The sequence below is a fragment of the Dicentrarchus labrax genome, unplaced genomic scaffold, assembly GCF_905237075.1.
Source record: "Dicentrarchus labrax unplaced genomic scaffold, dlabrax2021, whole genome shotgun sequence".
NCBI lineage: Eukaryota > Metazoa > Chordata > Actinopteri > Moronidae > Dicentrarchus > Dicentrarchus labrax.
In genome coordinates, this window is record NW_026136715.1 from 23,486,006 (window position 1) to 23,506,388 (window position 20,383).

The following is a 20,383-nucleotide window of genomic DNA, read 5'->3' on the forward strand; positions in this document are numbered from 1 at the left end:
TACCGTGGTACAGAAAGGAAAAATACTTCTGAAAGCACTCTCATTTTGCAACTGTACATATTGGTGCTTTACTCTCTGAAAGAGGAGAGTGTTCGATCCTAAACCTGACTAGTTTGTCCTGAATATTTTTAATGGTAATGATAACTAAATAAGCACAATTGTATTAACTAGCAAAGCTTCTATTGATAGTATGGAGCTGATAAGCCACAGTTTTTGAAAACTTTGATTTAAGATGTATTATTCACCCACTATTCATTCCCAAATTAGATGATATATAGGTATTTTTTATTTTTTCTATTAGTTTTGAAACTGACAAGCAAACATTCACACCTACTTCATGCCATGATTAGTCAACTGTGTGGAAGTCAGAAAGGAGCCAGAGTTAAAACTTCTATTCTATTTGTATGTCTGTCTTTTTTTTAAATATATAAATGCACAGCTACTTTTATCATGAAATGGACAACATGGATTATGAACTAAGATCATTCGCTCACTTCTCTGTGCACAGTTGTGTAGGGCTCTACAGTCTTTTTAAAGATGTCTCTGCTGCATGAAAAGATTAGCAGTGAAACTATTTTATAACAGATTTTCTCATTAGGTCTCGTTAACTTGTAGTGAAAATGATTTTTGATGATGATCCCTTGGAGCCAACTTAAGTCCTCATGTGGGAACCACTGCTCAGTGAAAGAAATCTTTGTTGTAGTAATATCATTCATTCAGTGACAAAGCTGTAAAGACATGGGGCTTAATACTGTGGATAGACATTACTGGGTCACATATTCATACAATATATAAGTTTGGCCCTTTTATAGGTTTTCCAGCAAACATTAAAACAAAATAAAGTAGAGGATATCATTTGTACCAGTGAGTGAAGACATTAAACCTTTCAGCTCATAGACAAAGTGTACTGTTAGCCTCGCCTCAGTCTCACACTGAGCCAAGTTGCCACTTCAACACTGTGATTCATCATGATGTGCTGTTTAACTTGAAGAAACATCTTTGCCTGAAGCTGAGGTAATCAGTAAAGCAGGTGGGACAGTGACATTGTCAGGTCTCAAATCTTACCATAGAACTCCCAAGTTAAATTCAGTCAAAGTATTTGAGTATTAAAGGAGACATATTATGCTCATTTTCAGGTTCATACCTTTATTTTGTGTGTCTACAGAAATAGGTTTACATGTTAACCACATTATGTTTCTCATACTGCCCATAGCTGCAGCACCTCTTTTCACCCACTGTCTGAAACGCTCTGTTTGAGACTCCAGTCTACTCTGATTGGTCAGCTACCATCGGAGCAGGCATCGCCCTCCATCAACCCTGCTGGTGTTTTTACTGGCAGTGAATCACTGTAACTGGGTTTAGAGCGGGAGTCTGAGCCGTAAATCAAGAAATCAACAATATTGACAAGTATTTTCCTCAGGTAAATACTGTGTGATAATTGCATTACGTACTTTCAGCAAACATAATGCCACTTTACATTTTTAACAATAAAGCAAAATAATAATCAGAATGGTGGCGCCCCAGTAGTTTCCCTGGTAGAGCACTTCTCCTATGTAGGGTTGAGTCCTTACTGCTGTGGGCCGGATTCAATTCCACCTTGGGCTCATTACCCCTCCTGTCCCTCTTCCGCTCTTCCAATTAAGGCATAAAGCTTCCAATAAAGGCAAAAAGCCCAAGAAAATAATCTTTTAAAAAGAATACTAAATAAATAAATAAAAATAAACCATTATTAATAATACAATTGGCTGAATGATTTATTTTCCCTATGCCAGCTTTGCACAGCCAGGCACAGGGTCCAAACAACCAAGCAGACTCTGGTTTAATTGTACAAGTCTACTTTAGTCCTTTATCAGTTTTAGGATATACAGTAACATGGACAGACTGATACAGCACACAACTATGTTGCATTTCAAAGTATTTCTTGTGTGGGTACACTGTGTTTTTCCCCTCTCATCTCTCACAACTCTCTCTCCTACACTTTCTCCCCATGAGTGTGGGCTTGTGAGAGAATGATGAGCAGAAGCACATTATCATGATTGTTAATCTGTGTTTGGAAGGATATCAACTCCTTTCAAGCCCAAAGACTAAAGCCAAGTTAGTTGTTGGTGTTTACATGACAGTACAGTTCCAAGAGTTTAATTGATTCATTTATTTTTTGGGATTTGGCAAGTCAAATGAGACTCAAGACGTCTACAGCTGTGATATATTTTTTAAAAACTACATATAGGCTTAGCACTACAACAAGACAATACAAAGGGTTTGTAAGATGGTGTGGGAATTTGTTTAGACTGCAGAACTAAAAGACATTTAAAGCTAGCTAAGAGTCTACAGCCATGCTATTGGCTCTGTGAGCTCTACTTAGCACCAGTAGTCCTTTGAGCTAAATGCTGATGCCAACGTGACAGTGACACAATCGCAACAAGATGTTTAGCAGGTTTAATGTTAACCATGTTCAGCATCTTAATTCATAGGTTTTTGCGCATAAACCAAAGTACTCCATCATCAGATCAAATTCAAATATTGATCTGATGACGGCGCTACATGAAAAATTAAGGGATCACCAAAGATATTACAGTTCATTCTTAAGGGGGCATAAATGTCTATACCAGATACCTTGGCAATCCCTCAATCTTTTGTCGAGACAATTTATTTAAAACTACAAATATTATGAACCTTGTCTCCCCTAGTTGAAAAGTAAGGGTTATCTCTCTTTGCTGCGCCAATCATTCTGGTAGAGTTGAGATATTTCACTGGATAAGCTGGGAAAACTTTTCTCAATATAACAGGTAAAGATCTTTTACATGAATTGGTGTTTTTTTCAACAAATAAATGCATGAGTTTGCCTGTTCCTCCATTGATAAAAAGTTGTTGTTATTTTTTTGCTGTTAAAGTTAAGATAAACTGAATGCAGAATTTTTTACTTATAATCTTGACAGTGTGTTACACCAGGGGCCTGCGACCTTTAAACTATGAGTGCTAGAGTACTTGCAAAATGGTGTCCAGAGCTACCTCTTTTTTCCCTCTTGATTTTAGAAGAGACATACTTGATGACATTACATACTCACCCTTCAAAAACACTTTCCTCTCTTCTCAATAAAAGGTAAACAGCAGCCATGGGAAGGTCATCACAAACTTAATCAGTTTATATATATATATACTTTTAAATATGTTCACATGAACGTAATTCTCACTGCATACTGTCTCCCTTCTTTCCCCTAATATTTAAAATAAACATAGATATTTCTCTATGGTCAAGAAGAAACACAATGATCAGCAAAATGAAAATAAATAAGCCTGTGTGGACATATATTGTATTTACAATGATAATAATAATAATAATAATGTGTTAATAATATATTAACAATGTAATAAATATTCAATACAGATCTGAAATGTGCTGCAGTGAGTGCTGCATGTCACACAAGCTACTATAACTGCATCTTGCACTACAAGATAGATATCTTGGACATCTGAAACAGTTTAATTCAGATGTTCATGTGTTGGCTGGTAAACACTTTATAAACCATTTTATAAAGGAAAGTTTGGTTTACTCGTCAAACAGTTGGTTCAAACAAAGGTCCTGCCTCTATTGGCACAATCAGTTTTTAGGTGTGGCCACTCAACTAGCTGGTTGGCTTTAAACAAACCAGCTAGTTGAGTTTGAAGGGTCACCAAATGCACAGCTTGCGTTATATTGATGCCAGATTGTTAAACTCTGGAAACGTGGTAATTTGCATTAGAATTTTAATTATCCTTTGTAATCACTTTATCATGCATAATATTTTAAATACAGAAGCAGCCACCCACCTCAACTGCGTAGAAAGATGGCCACAAAATGTCCAAATGTGTGTTTGAGTTGTGACCATCTGAAGCAGAGGTCAAAGTGCTTGCTTGGGGATCACCAAGTCATTTCCAATATCACGACAAGTTGAATTATTAAGGAGGCTACTGCAAGAGATGAATACTGCCACTCCTTATATTCCCTTACCATTCGAAGAGTGCACAGATGGTCCTTTTCATCAGTTGAGGTGGCCACAGAAGGAGCTTATATGTGTCTATATGTGGGTGTGAGATAAACTAATGCATGTCTCAGCCACAAGGATGTAATTGGCCTATTTGTGCTCCCTGCCCTTTACTCATAGTGAAATTTCCTCTTCCAGTGGCCCCCTGCTGCTGTGCTGTCCCACTTACAAATTCCTGCTGGACTCCTGTCAGCAATCCAACTAAATAATCAGTTATCAAATCTCTGATGGTAAGAACGTACATCTGTGCTGTGGCGGCACACCGGTGAGAGGAATCTCTTCATCTGTCACTGTTAGTCATCACCGGATCAAGAGAGCCGCGTCTTTGATTAGAAAAAATCAATGTGTACACTGCGGAGGCTTTTCTCTGTGGGCTCATAGTGTATTGAAAAGAAGTATATCTGACAAAGACATCTACAGCAGCAAAATATATCCCCGCCTGGACCTCTTTTGTTGCACTCTATCACATAACACAGCCAGAAAGAACTGTTGGAAAGTCAAAAGCAGGCATCTGCCTTAACCAATCTCAAGTAAACATAACTCTTAAGTCAAGGTTTTTTAAGTGTCTCTGGTTATTCTCCTTTTCTTTGTGTCATCAAAACATGACATGTTGGCATCACTAGGGAAAAGAAAAAAGATGTATGGCATCAGTAAACACACCTCAAGCAAATGCAACTGTCTCAATAGATGGCCAGCCTTGGCATTGAGCTCTGCTGACGTATAAAAGCTAAAGGAGACTGGCAGCCAAGCACGGAGAGGGTGCAGAGAAAGAGAACTCTCTGTGTGAAAGACATTACATGGAAAAAAAATTGACAGCAGGTGAGGGTCAGGGGTGTTTAAAAGAGAAAGAGAGGAGGATGGTAAGATAAAGGGAGGCGGGGTTGGGGATGATATGCTCCTGGGAAACAGGGCAGGGAGGACATGAAGATTATCCAGAGGGTTCCTATGACTCACTGACACCTCTACAAGACTGGACTTTGACAGGCATCTACACACACAAACACTGTAACACAGCTCACATGCAAATAACTGATCTGCAAAAACACACACAGCAGGGCTCATGTATATTGTATATATACTGGTAGGAAAATCTAACAAATACATTCTCTCTCACACACACAAACACACACAGACAAAAAAGTTCAGTTTTTCATGGGAAAAGAAGTGAAGGAAAGACAGAAAACTGGAACAGGGAGAAAAGAAAATAAGTGGGAGGGAAAAAGAGAATGCAAAGAGAGAGTGTTCGTGAGAGAGAGAGGGGGGGAGAGGGAGGGAGGGAGATCGAGAGAGAGAGAGAGAGAGAGAGAGAGAGAGAGAGAGAGAGAGAGGGGGAGAGAGATCGAGAGAGAGGGAGATGAGATGAGGAGGCGGAGAGATGAGAGGCGAGGGAGGGAGTAATGTAGACAGGGAGGGTGGAGAAGAGAGGGATAAGCCACACTTGGATGAAGGATTCTAGTGGAGCGTGGAGGGACTCTCAAGTGTTGGATCAAGTCAACTACAGGACTGTGGTCCTTCATACTGACACTCATACCGGACAGAAGGGCAACTGAAAGAGAAGTAAATGGGACGAGGAGGAACACCAGGCCCAGGGCTGACATGGACCGACATGACCTCTCCATCTGGCTGTTTAACCTAATCTGATGCTCCTGAAGACTTGCTGTTTCAGGACAGATGACTGACCACTGGGACTGAAATCCGGCAGAAGTTGGAGGGAGTTCACTCATAAAGTTGGATACCACTAAGGGCACTATGGATATATACAAATGTTTAAGCTTACTTTTCTTCACTCTTACTCCACAAGGTATACCATTTCCCTTCCTGTCAGTTAGTTGCTTTATCTCACGTTTTTTTTTATCAACATAAGGGGTGTGTGTGTGTGTGTGTGTGTGTGTGTGTGTGTGTGTGTGTGTGGGGGGGGTATGTATTTTTCCATTTTTGCTCATAAAAGTGTAGTCTGCAGGGGACAGAGAGAGAGAGAAGATGAGATGTGTTAACTTTCACTGACATTTTAGTGATTATTTCAATTAATTTTGGGGTGAAAATATTGTGCTTCTAAAATCAATCACAACTAACGAAGTTGATGTCCAGGCCTGGTTAACTCATTCAGTGTCTGTAAGAAGTTTAACCATTACTTTATTTTCTGTATTTTGTCATGTTTGTCGTGGATATATTATTTTGAGGGGTGGGTATTGAGGGCAGATTCTTTCCTGGTCCATTTTTTTTAAAGGCAGAGGGTCTTGCTTTTTTTAATTAAAAGATTCAGCCCCCCTCCACACCCCAATCATTTTTGTACAATCCCTAATAATGCCCCAGTCGTATTATTCGTTAGAAAGGCAAGGCTTTTTTTCCCTGAGGGATAGTCTGGCAAGATAAGTAACATAATCACAGACAAAAACACAACCTTCTGTACACACAGAATGTTATTGTTTGTTAAAGTTCTCATTGGTTAAGGAGGTAGAAACTCCCTCCGTTGCTTAGTGACCTCGTAACAAGCTTTATGTGCCTGGTTCAGGAGCAGGACTCACTTGTATAAAAAGTGGTATTTGCTGCTCTTGCGTTATTGGCCTATGAGAATAGATTGATCAAATGAGGACAGAACTGGGTCCAGTAGCTTTGACACATCTAGATAACGAAGCAGTACCAGATTTTATGGGTTCACATAATTCATCTTGTTTCATTTTAACTGTCTGCACAGAGCATATTGGTAGACCAACAGTGAAAAACATCCAGGAGAATGTCTAGATTTAAAGGAGGAGGAACTGGATATTCTCACAAAAAATGGAGAAAAGAAAGTTGAGTAATTATCTGGCAGTCAACTGGAATAAAAAGTTTCACTATGAAAATTGAATTTTCTCCATCCTAAGTGACTGGTAACATTACAGTCTGTACCGGTGCTATTCTTAGTGTCCTGTAAGGCACACCGTACAGAAGTAAACTCATCCAACAGATACCCATTTTCTCCTGCACAAATTACTGCTATGACCCACACATTGTCAAAGTCAGGACACCCTACGAGCTCCCCCATCTAAACCCATTAGTTGCAACGCTGCTTTGGAATCCACTGGAGCATTCCTCTTTATCTAATATCCGCTGCATTCAACAGATATCGCTTTGAGGTGATGTGATCAAACAATGGTACCTGTGTCCATTTCACTCATCTGAAAACGCAGAGACAGTTCAAGGTTGTTGGGCGTCTGGACATGTCAAACAGATTCAGGTGTAAACAGGAAGAGAAGACATGGGGGGAAAAAAAGAAACTATATCCATTTAATAAGATATTGATCCTGAGCCTTTAAAAATTGAGGATGCCAGTTTTCAGGCAACTGAAGGACAGCCCATCAGCTTTGATTGAGTGGGTAGGAGGACCCGAAAGGAAGGCCAGCAGCATGACAACTACACCTGTGTCCTTGTTTAAAGAATGCAAGTTAGAACAGCAGAGCATCTTTCCTGTGCAATCACAATACAACAGTTATAATGAGGTAATAAAAAACAACCCCCAGCTCTCGCACAATTAATTTAATTTTGTACAATTACCAATAAACAATATATACAATATAATACTCCAGACACAAGAAAGACATTGAAATATGCACTAGTGCCAGGCATAATGAAATATGAAGTGAGGGTACAAAATCACAGCATGTGATGTATTGCTGTGCCAGTTTTTATTCACCTGCACAGATGCACAATGTCCAGAATAGAAAAATGCCTGATTGAATATGAAAGAAGGATTGGAACACAAAAGGACATTGTCTTGCACGAGCCTGTGGACGTTCCCCGTCTCTTTAATTGTTCCCAGACCTCGTTAGGTCATCCTCAGTGCTATGTGAGCTGATTGTAAAGGGGTGTGTGTGTGTGTGTGTGTGTGTGTGTGTGTGTGTGTGTGTGTGTGTGTGTGTGTGTGTGTGTGTTTGGTGTGTGTGTGTGTGATTGAGTTGCTCCATTAGAGCGGCTGCGGCAGAGAGACACAGAGGTAGAGAGGGGGCGAGAGAGGGGACAAGGGGGTGAGGGAGGGATGAGACGTCTCGACAGATCGCTCCATCAGCACGTCTGTTTGGAGACACAACGGATGTACTCAGATTCCTTCCTCTTTTCCATTCTCTCATCTCCTGCCCCCCCCCCCCCCCCCCCCACCCCCCACCAACCTCTCCCCTCTCTCTCTCCGTTTGCTTCATCTCTCAGATACAGTCTCATGTAACCAAACGCCACCTGTATAATAGAGGTCACTCTCCTTTTAGATTACACTCTGTATCTACAGCAGTGGATTCTTTATGGTGGCATGGAATTAGCAAAATCCATTATAGATGAATGCATTGTAGACTGTAGAAAATATATTTGATATTAATATCATGCATTTGAAATCATAGTCTTCATTTCCTACATAAATGTGCAAAATGAGAAACAATTCAAACTGTATAAAGTATAAAGATGTCACTGGCATAGTCTGCACAAAATAAGCCCAAAGAAGTTGCAATATTAACAGATGTATGCACATCTATATGTTGTTTTAAGGAAAGATAAATTAATGTATTATTGTATTGTTTTAAACTACTAAAAAGACATTAAATGATGCATGTGGGTTATAAAAGGCCACATAATTAGTCTAACCTTTCCTCATGTGTCTAATCTTTTCTTTTCTCCTCTCAGTTTGTTCCCAAGTTGGACCTCGTGCCCATGCTGAAGAGAGGCTGCTCCAGGATCTGTTTGTACATTACAACAAGCTCTCTCGGCCTGTAGAAAACACTACAGACACAGTGCTAGTTCACTTTGGGCTGTCTATTGCCCAGCTTATTGATGTGGTGAGTAAAATCTAACCGTTTTTTTGTCTGCCACAGCATGCATATCTGCTCTGTAAATCACTTGTCCTGTGTTCTCACTTGAGGAAAAAACAAAAAAAACAAAAGGGAGAAATTATTATTTTATATATATTATATACATTTTCAATTGTTCTCTTTCTGTCTTATGTATTGTATTCATTATGATCATATCAACCAGCTCAAAGCTACACTAGGAAAGAGAGATACATTTAAATATACAGATCACTTATCAGCGGAAATGAAACCACAACAGAAGAGATTTAATTATTTTGCCCACATTAAATTCAGTTGTCAAGTATGCTAACACTGACAGTAAATATTCAAAACTGTCTCCTAAACAGCAACCCAGATGCAGCTGGTCTCAACAAAATAACATCTTTATTCTCTTTTGTCCCTGTGGCATCTCCTCTGGAGTTTTAAACAAATGTGCATTTTACATAAATTATGTTGCAGGGTTTCTGTTGACTAAGATAAAAAATATTTTACAACACCTTTAACTGCCATTTGGAGCCATGCAAAGTTGCCTGGTGTAGCTTCAAGACTGAATAAGGGCAGCCTGCAGGGACAATTCACCAGGATTTTGACACACAATTAGGTGACAGTGTTTGCTCCACATGCCTGGTATTGAGAGTCAGCTATGGGTGAAGTTGTCTTCTCCTTCAGAGTGTTTTCGTTGACTGCTGTGTCTTAGAAGTTGCTGGGAAAGAGTTGGAGAAAGCAGCATGCCAGCAGTGCTAGTGAAGCAGCAGATACTGTACAGTGAGGGTGTTTTTGCATGAAGCACTGCCTAATTTTGTTTCCTGATGTATTACACAAAAAAATCTGTCTTCATAAATATAGGGTATGTACTGTATGTTGATTTGTTCTATAACTGATTTATGAGTGCTTTGAAAATTGAATGACTAGAAAATTAGAAGAAGATCAAAGAAATAGTTAACTAACATGCAATTCATTTGAAAGAAGATGAATGTCAGTAATTGTCTCCTCTGTTTACATGACATAAGGATGAGAAGAACCAGATGATGACCACAAATGTCTGGGTCAAGCAAGTATGTGATAATGAGAGACAAAACACAAGCTGCCAAAGATACAAACTTAAATAAAGCTACTGAATATGAATATTATTAATAATCCTATGATCCTATATAATCCTCCTACAGGAATGGAACGATTACAAACTCCGCTGGAACCCAGAGGAATACGAAAATGTCACCTCCATCCGTATTCCCTCAGAGATCATCTGGAGGCCTGACATTGTCCTCTACAACAAGTGAGGATCTATATCAGTAGCTTGTATGTTTTGTGAATAAACTGTAAGAGATCCTGGGATTTTAAATGTTGCCATTTTCAAGGCAAAAATAATCTCATATAGTAAGTAATGTTCAGATATTTCTGATTCAAGTCCAACAGATGGTATGACTGGAGGGAAAACATGGAGATTCTGCTGTTGTGCCAAACATCGTGTCCTGTGCCAATGTCATAAAGTAATTTAGATAAAATAAATGTGAACAAGGTCAACCTTAATGGATGTGGATACAAACAAAGCTTGGTACATTGTACAATGCAATACATTAGGCTGGGAATTAGAAGATGAAATGTAATTGGCTGTCTTTCAATCGGGCCTCAGATAGTATGCATCTGCCAGAGTTTGTGTGCCTCAGGTGGAACTGTATTTATTTGACTAAATAAGGGAAATCAGCTATATATAAAACTGTATTAGAAAAGGGCTAAATACAACTGTCAACTTCACATGTCAGTATACAAACATGATTATACTTTCACATGAAGAAATATATGAGGCTGTTATTTATTGGTGAGAAGTCCTTTACAGATGCTGACTCAAACAACAAAATGACATCAAATGAATAAAATTGCGTTCAAAGAGAAAAACAAAGATCAGAGAGGTTTTTTGATCCTAAAGTGTTTTGTGATTTACATGCTCAGCTTTCTTCGCCTTTGGAAAAAAGAGCAGCAGAGTTCTGAATGAGCTGTAGATGTGTGATTTCTGAACGTATACTAGAAATATAGACTAGATTTTTGGACATGAATTCTCTAATTATATTAATTGTTGTGTTGGTAAAAGGTTGACTTTGTTATTGTCTTGATGAAAATGTATGTCTAAATCTACACCAAAATATCAGATTTAATTGTCAGGTCAGTGGTCTTTACTGGGTCAAAACACAGGCTTACATTCTCTGCCAAGGAAAAATGTTCAGGCAGATGTTCAGAACAGAATGAAGGCAACATAGCCAATGTTGCACAGAGTGACTGACAGCTAATCTCTATATGTACTGAAGCTAATTGCAACAAGGTGGGCAGATGACTGGGTCAGACATGAGAGGATTACAACAAAGATTAATCAGATTATAGAGGCAGGAGATGAAAGAGAGGAGGAAGGGGCAGCTGCCATCATGACATTTTTCAGTGACAGCAAGAGCACTAACTTCAAATGTCCCTTTCATTTGATTGTATTTTCCTGTAGGAAATGTTGGCACATCCAATCTTTCATTTGCCTGGTGATACATATAAATGTAAGTGTAATCAGTATACATATATTAACAAATAACTCCCTCCACTGAAGACGACCTTGAGATGACGTTGAAAACTCCAAGAAAAAATTTGATTCATGGTCAACTTGAATTAAATTTTTGTCATCTCAAAAGTATTACTTGAGGAATTTAGTCAGAATTAAATTCTTGAAGTGCAACTTTTGATGAAGGCAAAAATGTAAACTTTATATATTTTTTAAATGTTACCACTTTTATTCTCTCTTATATCTTCTTTATGTGCAGTGCTGATGGCGACTTTGCGGTAACTCACCTCACGAAGGCACATCTCTTCTATGATGGTCGGATAAAGTGGATGCCACCAGCTATTTACAAGTCTTCATGCAGCATAGATGTCACCTTTTTCCCTTTTGACCAGCAAAGCTGCAAGATGAAGTTTGGCTCATGGACCTATGATCGCGCCAAGATCGATCTGATCAGCATGGCCAGCGATGTGGACCAGATGGACTACTGGGAGAGTGGAGAGTGGATCATTGTCAATGCAGTGGGCAAGTACAATACCAAAAAGTACGAGTGCTGCACAGAGATCTACGCAGACATCACTTACTATTTCATCATCCGGAGACTTCCGTTGTTCTACACCATTAACCTTATCATCCCCTGTCTTCTTATCTCCTGTTTGACTGTGCTGGTGTTTTACCTGCCATCACAATGTGGAGAGAAGATCACCTTGTGTATCTCAGTGTTATTGTCCCTGACAGTGTTCCTCCTGCTTATCACAGAGATTATACCGTCCACATCACTGGTGATTCCACTGATTGGTGAATACCTGCTGTTCACCATGGTCTTTGTCACACTCTCCATCATAATTACTGTCTTTGTGCTAAATGTACATCACCGATCACCACAAACCCATGGAATGCCTCACTGGGTGCGGAGAGTATTCTTGGACTTGGTGCCCCGAGTCCTCTTCATGAAGCGTCCACCAGGCACAGCCAAGCAGAACTGCAAGAAGCTTATTGAGATGATGCACCGTCCTACCACCATATCTGCAACAGGCAACTCGCAGGCTTTTTGGACAGGGTTAGAAACAGGGTTAAGACAGATGGGCCAGGTAGAGAATACACTCCCAAAGTCTCCGTCTGACAGTCCAAGCATCCTTGTCTGCTCACCCTCTCCACCCTCGTCCTCTCTTAAGGACTGCAATGAGGAAAATCACTCACTGAAGGCCAACATTTTCTGCCGGCCGACATCTGGTCAGTATTCAGTTCTCTCAGAGAAACAACCCCTACGTGGACACAATTCTGCTGCCTCATCTTCTTCCCAATTGTCCTTACCGCCAACTTTGCCACTCGGCCCACTTCGCAGCCTATCCAGGGAAGAACCCAATACACTGGCCCCAAATGGCCGCTCCGTCAGTGTAGAGCAAATGTTTGACCAACAGAGGGAGCTTCCTCAGACAGCTGGGCATCGGTGTCGTTCCCGTAGCTTCCAGTACTGCTGTCTGCATGATGAAGGGCCTGGGGTCATTGGGATTGCAGGGTGGGTAAAGAAACAAGCCCTTACAGATCAACTAGCAGAAACCCTCACAGCAGAGTCCAATAAAGATGCGAGTACCCAACAGGACCGCGTGGCTCCGACTATTTCCCCAGCTATGCAACGGGCCATAGAGGGAGTTCAGTACATTGCTGATCATCTCAGGGCAGAGGATGATGATTTTTCAGTAAGTTTCCATAAATTATCTTTTTCTAAGTAACTAATAAAGTCGTGGCAATGACACAGTTTCTAAATGTTTATGTCGTGATGATGCAGTGCTCATATTTAAAAAAAGTCACAGAGCTCCTTGCAACTTAAAGTTTTCCTGTAAACCAATGTATAGACTCGAGACGCTTCTGGGCATCAATCTTTGGGCAGTGGGTGTGTAGTCCCTAGCCAGGGGGTAACAGGGTGTAGCAGGGTGTGAGGGCGGGGTGTGTAAAAATGCAGTAACCAGGTTACATTGCTATCTCCATCTCTCTCCTCTGCACTTTGTCTATGTCATGGATGCATAAAGAGCTGCAGGTCTGTATGTTTGTTTGACTGAGGGTGGGTTACGGTGACATTGGCTGCATTCACACACAAAATCCATCAATGTGGCTCTTTCCCGCAGGGTTCTGCGGAGGTGTGGCTGTGTTTATGTGTGCATCAGAAAGTAACTGCCATGAAATAATCAGAAAATAACGTTTATTTCTCTGATTCACTGCTCTTTTCTTGCTAAAGCCACACCCCCTTTTCATGCACTCTCTAGCTTGCTCGACCACCGCTGTTCTCTCTCTCTCTCTCTTGCTCGATGGGAGGTGGGGCCAACTGTGAATGGTTTGTTGACAAACAGCAAGCAACAAATCCTGCAAAATATGGCTTTTCATTCTTAAATGAGTTTGGCAGAGTCCATTTCACATTTTTGGATACAAGTAGCATCCCATTAGCACAAGCAATAGTCACCTATTATTTGAAATTTGAGCTACTGTTAGTATGTGGGGAAAAAATTTAATATTTGATTTTGATCTGTTGAAGTTCAAAATTCTCAGTGTATAATGTCATTCTTGTAATCCAAGGATGTTCCTTCAGCCCACTGTATGTCTGCCAAATTGTTGTCAAACTTACTTACATAACATAATTAAAAGTTTTCCAAAGCAAATGACAATCAGACAACTGACAGTTTACTGATACCTTTACTTTACCTCATGTTACCTGTTCATGTGTCATACTGCTGGTCTTCAGTTTTGACAGTTAAACTTTTTTACAAGACTCTTCCTTATTGCTTTGAAATATACCAGTGAAAATGTGTTTTAATTAGGAAACTGCTAAGCAGCAAAAAGCTTTTCAGTATACAGTACTGATTCAGTGTTAATTACTGAGTTGCTGGGAAACAATGAAGGGTGCTTTGTGGAATGGAAGAAGTTCAAAAATGTGTCCCATTATTCTAATATCAGTGGTGGAAGCCATTGTATTTATCGAAACCAATCATTGTCAATACAACAATGCACTTTCTATCTCTAGCCAGAAAAGGCCTGTCTTTGAAACAATGGGGCCTCAGTAATTTGACCTTGAATTTTTCATAAGAGAGACAAGCAAGGATTGACTGACATTTAGGAGATAGCTGCCTCATAATGAAAAAATCAGCCATTCGAGAGAAATCAATCAAGGGTGAAAACTGACAGCTGGTAAAAAGGTGGTGTGGTGTGAAATTCAAAATGTCCCTCTGTGCTCTTTCTCTTCTCTTCTAGGTAAAGGAAGACTGGAAATATGTGGCCATGGTCATTGACAGGATATTCCTCTGGATGTTTGTACTGGTGTGTATACTGGGATCCGTGGGACTCTTTCTTCCTCCTTGGCTGGCTGGAATGATCTAGAAACTCACCACTGAAGGGAAGGGAGTGACAGGACGACATGCTGTCTTATACTGTAAAAAAAAAAAAGGGGGGTTTATCATTTATCTTTTTATTTTCTATTTTTCAAAGGAACTACAAGTCACGTTCCTTGCTCCTGCCCCGGGTTATCAAAAGGTTACCCACGTAAAAACAAGATTAAATATCTATCATTGATTCCAGTGGGAATATAAATTCTTTATGAGGGCAAAGGGCCAACCAAAATATCCTTCCGCACCACTCCATTTTGATATTGACCTCTATAGCTCAAGCTGTCACCTTGCTAAAATACAGAGAAGAATGGACTTTGACCCATCTATAAATGCAGAAAACCACAGAAAGAGATAAGATATTGATAAGACTGTAAAAGATATGTATAAGACTGGAAAAGGTTTGGTTTAAATCTAAATTCTAACATTCCCTATTACAATGTCAATGTTATAGTGACAATAGCACAGTGCAGTGCCCTCACCAAATATTCATATAATATTCATGTTTCTGTGCAACCTGATTTGACAGAATTCAGTGCTTGGAAGGAGTTGTGTGTGTGTGTGTGTTCAGGTGTTTTGCAGTGGTCACTGCTTAGGTTAGCACACATACTGATCTGTGATTTTCTAATCCTAGCAGTTAAATAAACAAATGTATTCAATACATCTTACAGGCATCCTCTTACTACAGCAGAGTTAACTGGGAGGGATTTAAAGTCACTCTCTCCAGTGATTCATAGCCCTTCCTCCCCTCAAGCCCAGTCAACAAATTAGGCAAGGGAATATTTTATTTGTTCTATTGCTTCATAAAGAAGTGGGTTGATTGGCCCCATTTTCTATTTCTTTATTAAGTGTGATTTTCAAACTCCAAATCCTTCATTTTAGGCATTGATATTCAAAGTTAAAGATAAATATTAATAAATAACTGCCATATAAATCTTTCAGATATTTGTAATATTAACTTAAATAAAGAAAATCTAATAAAGCTTCTACACTGCATTTCACATTGTGTACAATAAAATTAGATCTGACAGGAAATGGCTTTTACAGTGCATTACAAAGAAGAGAGCTGCTGTTGATGCACAAAATGAGTTGAAGGTTTGTGGTAGTGGTGGATAGTGGAAGGAGTGAAAGGCTAATAATGAACTGACTTATGAATGTTCATCCTCTTCAACAGAACAAAAGAGAAACACATGCTAGCGAGCAAAGAAGCAGCAGTTTATGAGTGTAAGACATTAATCACCAAGGTAACAGTTTAACATTACCATAATTTAAATTCACAAAAAAAAACCAAAAAACTGTTAAAGCTATTAAGCAACGGTTAATTGTGTTGCAAGATATTGAAAACATTTGGCAGAGGACATTGAGCTGCATATAGTGGGAAATACTGTATGTGAGGTATGAAAGAATGTTTGTCCAGGAAGCTGACCTGGCATGCTCTCTTTTGTTAGCCATGCCAGCAGCGTGGCTCAAGAGATGGCACTGTTCGGGTCTGTAAGTTCACCACTTTGGTCCAGACTAAAAAAATCCATGCCATGAAATGCACATTCACAGTTCCCAGAGAATGAATCCTGATGACTTTGGTACTCCCCTGACTATTCCTCGAGGACCAAAATCAGGTTTTACATTTGTGGTTTTGAGGGATATATTGTGACACAAATTCTATGACAATCTATATAAGAATTTGGTACCGACATTCATGTTCCCCTTGGGATGAATTGTAATAGCTTTGGTGATCAACTTTTCATTTAGCACCATCATCTGGCCAAAATTTGACCAATACTTTGGTTTATGACCACATACCTGCCAGACGAATCATATTCTCATCAGTCTCCACTGTACTTTGTGTACTTTTCATACTAATTAGAAAATGTTAGCATGCTAACACACTAAACTAAGATCACGAACATACATATAGATGCACAACATACACCTGCTCACCATGACAAGTGTTTCCCATGGTTTGCATGCTGAGCATTTTATGTCAAAGCACCTCTGTGCAGACTCACAGAACCACCACTGTCACGTGGCAGCAGTGGTGTTCTCTAAGTTATTTTGAATTGGCGGCAGCAGGGTCCTGGCTACTCCAATTCAACCAGCCTGTAAAGCACAGGTTGCTGCTATCCACTCTGCACTTCATAGCCTATGATCTATACGCAGGTAAACCAAGTGGCAACCTCCTTGGCTGAAGAATGAAGCAAACGGGATAGTGCCAAAAACTGCAGATCCCTGACCCGCCACTTGAGGCTGGCTCTAAAAGCGAATCTTTCTCCATAAGCCCCCATATTGAAAAGCTCAAATTTACAGCAAAAATAAACAGCCTGTTTCAATAAAAGGTGCTGGTCTCTATAGCTAAATTCCCTGTTCATGACAACTGTATGTGGGGTGAATTTTTATTAACTCATCCATTTAAATTTTATTAATGCGTAAAGTTATGCATAATTAAAGGCGCATCTGCTTTGAGTGACAGGTGGGTGCCGTCACAGGTGGCTGGTTTCAGCAACCAGGCTTCATTCAGCCCGCCTCAGCTCCACCCACGCTCCACAGGGGATTTTGGGATTAGCCGAGAACACTTCACAATAGCTTTTCAGAAACCTGTGGCTGACGTCACGGAGACTACGTCCATATTTTATACAGTCTATGAGCTAAACAGAGCAAGTTACAGCTTAAAATAGAGAAAGTGTTAAGCAATATGTCACGATTAATGTAGCAGTTTTATCTCCCTAATATCACAAACGCTGTTTATTGTCTTGGACTGGATAATCAGACTTTGAAGCTGACTTGCTCTAAAACCGTTTCTCTTTATTGATCTGTTTTCTGCTGGTGAAGAGGTGTATCATTCATGGAACTAGGATACCAGTGTTGGTTTCCTCTCTGTGGTTACTGTGGTTGCCATGGTCACACAGTGAGCCGTGACCGGGAGTTAAAAAAGTTGAACCATTATAAACTGTACATACAGCCAGAGTGGCAACCGCCGTTCCTCTCCTTGCCTGTGCGCTAGCTGGCCTCAGCAGCATGTCTGTCACTGTGTTTACATTGAAAAGGGTGGCACCTTTGGTCTTGTTGCATTTCCATCACAAAATCAGGTAACATTCAACTAGTTGTTGTAAGGCCTTACAAACACATTCTACACTTCTTCTACACTGATTGGGTATTATAGCCAGAAGTGTTTTAATCAACAGTTTTTACTAAAGAGATTGAAAAATGGATAAAAACACTCAAGTACTCGTTTCACTTTATTTTTGTTTAAAAGGTGAAATCTGTCTGGATACTGAGGCAGTTTGTATAAGAACTGTTAGTTTGCAGCGACAAATATACCTATAGTATATTCACTGAAAGGCTTATTTTGGTATTTTTTACTCAAAAACTAAATTATTTAAACTTTAAACAATATATACAAGAGATGTAACTGGGAGCACTAAAGTTTGACAACAATGTAATTAAATAATTATGACATGGAAAAAGACATGAAACAACTCATGGAGCAGCTGACTGCTGTTCATGACAGCATACAACCCAGTTAACAGTGTCTATGTTGAACAATATCCATTCCCTGTTCATAATTGATTTGTGTTCAAATGTGCATCCCCTTACTGTTTGCACATTTTACCAACCAGAATACAAGGAAAAGGTATAGATCCTTTTTTCTGATTTGCACATAAAGTATTTATCAGTCAATGTTGGAAACTTCTAATTTTCATTTGTGCCAAATGCCAATGCTTGTGTCTTGAATTTCTAATTTCTCTCTGTCCTTTGGTTCTGGTGTGAGACCTAACTGAAAGCCCTTCCTGGATTTCTTTGTCTCACACAGTTATACATTTTCAACATTTTGGCATTCTTTTGTTTTCATCAATATTATGTGTAATAAAATGCAACCAAAACAAAAATGGTTGAACGAGGTATTGAATGATTTCATAAAGTCTTTTTATTTCTAAAATTTTCCTTTCAAAATAAGCGTTTTGGCCCTAAAGAATGGTTTCTCCTTGACTCTAGATTAAGCTTTTAGCGTATGAGATGTACAGATTATAGAATGAATAACAGTGACAGATCAATGAATACCTGGAGAATGACACAATTTAACTACAGTGAGTTATAACTTGCAGTTTAGGTGTGTGCATGTATCATAGTCACAAGGTGATATTTTACTTTTTTTTTCTCTTGGGATACCTCAATGCAATTTCTGCCCACATGCTCTGATTATATAGAGTTCAGTTCTGTGCAAAAAGGAATACGCCAAGAACACAGAATGTAGCACGACTGCTTTGCAACACCTGAACTAACATCCAGTTATTTGCGTAGCTTCTCTGATTTGTTTATGTCTCATACAAAAAGTATTAAATTACTATTTACAGCAAGTCATCAACTCTTTTCTACTTTATTCCTGTTTCCATATATCTGCATCCTGCTGCTCCATCTCAGTAAAACCTCCAATTTGATTCAATTTAAAAGCATGTAACGTTACACCTGAATGCCCAAAGTGATGACCTTAAATTTGACCTCAGCCAACAAACTATTGTATTTCTACTGGCTCAGCAGAAGACCAACCATTGATCATTATGTAAAAACACAGACAGGAGAAAATGGCAATTAAGCACAATATGGAAACACAGCACTTTAAACAAGGTGAAATACGTGCAGTGCTGTGTATTTATTCATTGATTCCAGCACATAATCAGAGGAAGGGAGTCTGGATGATAGTCTGAAATACAAAGTAGCACTTTGTACCAACTCCAAATGAGCTAAAACACAGCTTTATAAAAAAGAAGTCAAGCTTAAGTTTGTCTTTTGTCTGTATGCAAAGATTCATATTTGAACGGATATTAATTTCCATTTGTCCTTCCAGTTTCCTCTAGAAACACAATACCGCGGTATATTGTCAATTGAATTCTGAAATGAAATGAGGATGGTCTTTATGAAACTACAAACTAATTTCCATTAAATGATAAGACATGCCTTTCCAGGAGGGATTTCATATGCATAATTTCAGTATTAAATACTTACACAAAGGCAAATTACAAACGTGTACATCATAAGGTAGGGCTTCCCAAAGGTCCTCTGTTGGCTGCCTGAAGAAAGCAATGCAAAATGCCACGTAAGTACACAGTTATTAATTATAACTAAATGTCATGCTATTAAATTTACCTTGATGAAGAATTGACCTTCAATGCTAATTTCAATTAAGTGATTGTCTTTGCAGATACATATGCCAGGACGGTGGTAATTCATTTAGACAAGGAGAAGTGTGAATTTAATAACTTAGATGCTTGGCTCATGATGAACCTGAGGCTGCTATCTGCTTCCTGATAAACTGTTAGACTATCTGCAGATATGTGCATAGTTAATATTATAAACAATATACTGTATGTGGCCTATGGAAGATGAGAATGTATGATAAGAATATATAAGACTATATAGATCTTACACACACACACACACACACACACCCACACACACACACACACGCACGCACGCACGCACGCACGCACGCATAAATATTTTGATTCAATTTAAAATGAGAACCCTATAAAAGAGTTTTAAATATCTATGTGATGATGGCTACATGTATGATACAATGCTAAAAGTCTGAGGCTAAAGCTACCAGGTAGCGTACCAAGCAAAAGGTCAGCAGTCTCATTAGTGGAT

The 20,383-nt window shown here is 39.3% G+C and overlaps 1 protein-coding gene across 1 annotated transcript; it reads left to right on the plus strand.

Annotated features, from left to right (window-relative positions):
• Nucleotides 1-5,465: 5,465 nt before the first annotated feature.
• LOC127378039 (neuronal acetylcholine receptor subunit alpha-2-like) lies at nt 5,466-18,627 on the plus strand. Its single transcript, XM_051426525.1, has 6 exons — nt 5,466-5,823; nt 8,670-8,821; nt 9,844-9,888; nt 10,000-10,109; nt 11,632-13,069; nt 14,613-18,627. Exons 1-6 carry the CDS (start codon nt 5,772-5,774, stop codon nt 14,736-14,738), a joined length of 1,923 nt encoding a protein of 640 aa, XP_051282485.1. The 5' UTR covers nt 5,466-5,771; the 3' UTR covers nt 14,739-18,627.
• Nucleotides 18,628-20,383: the final 1,756 nt, after the last annotated feature.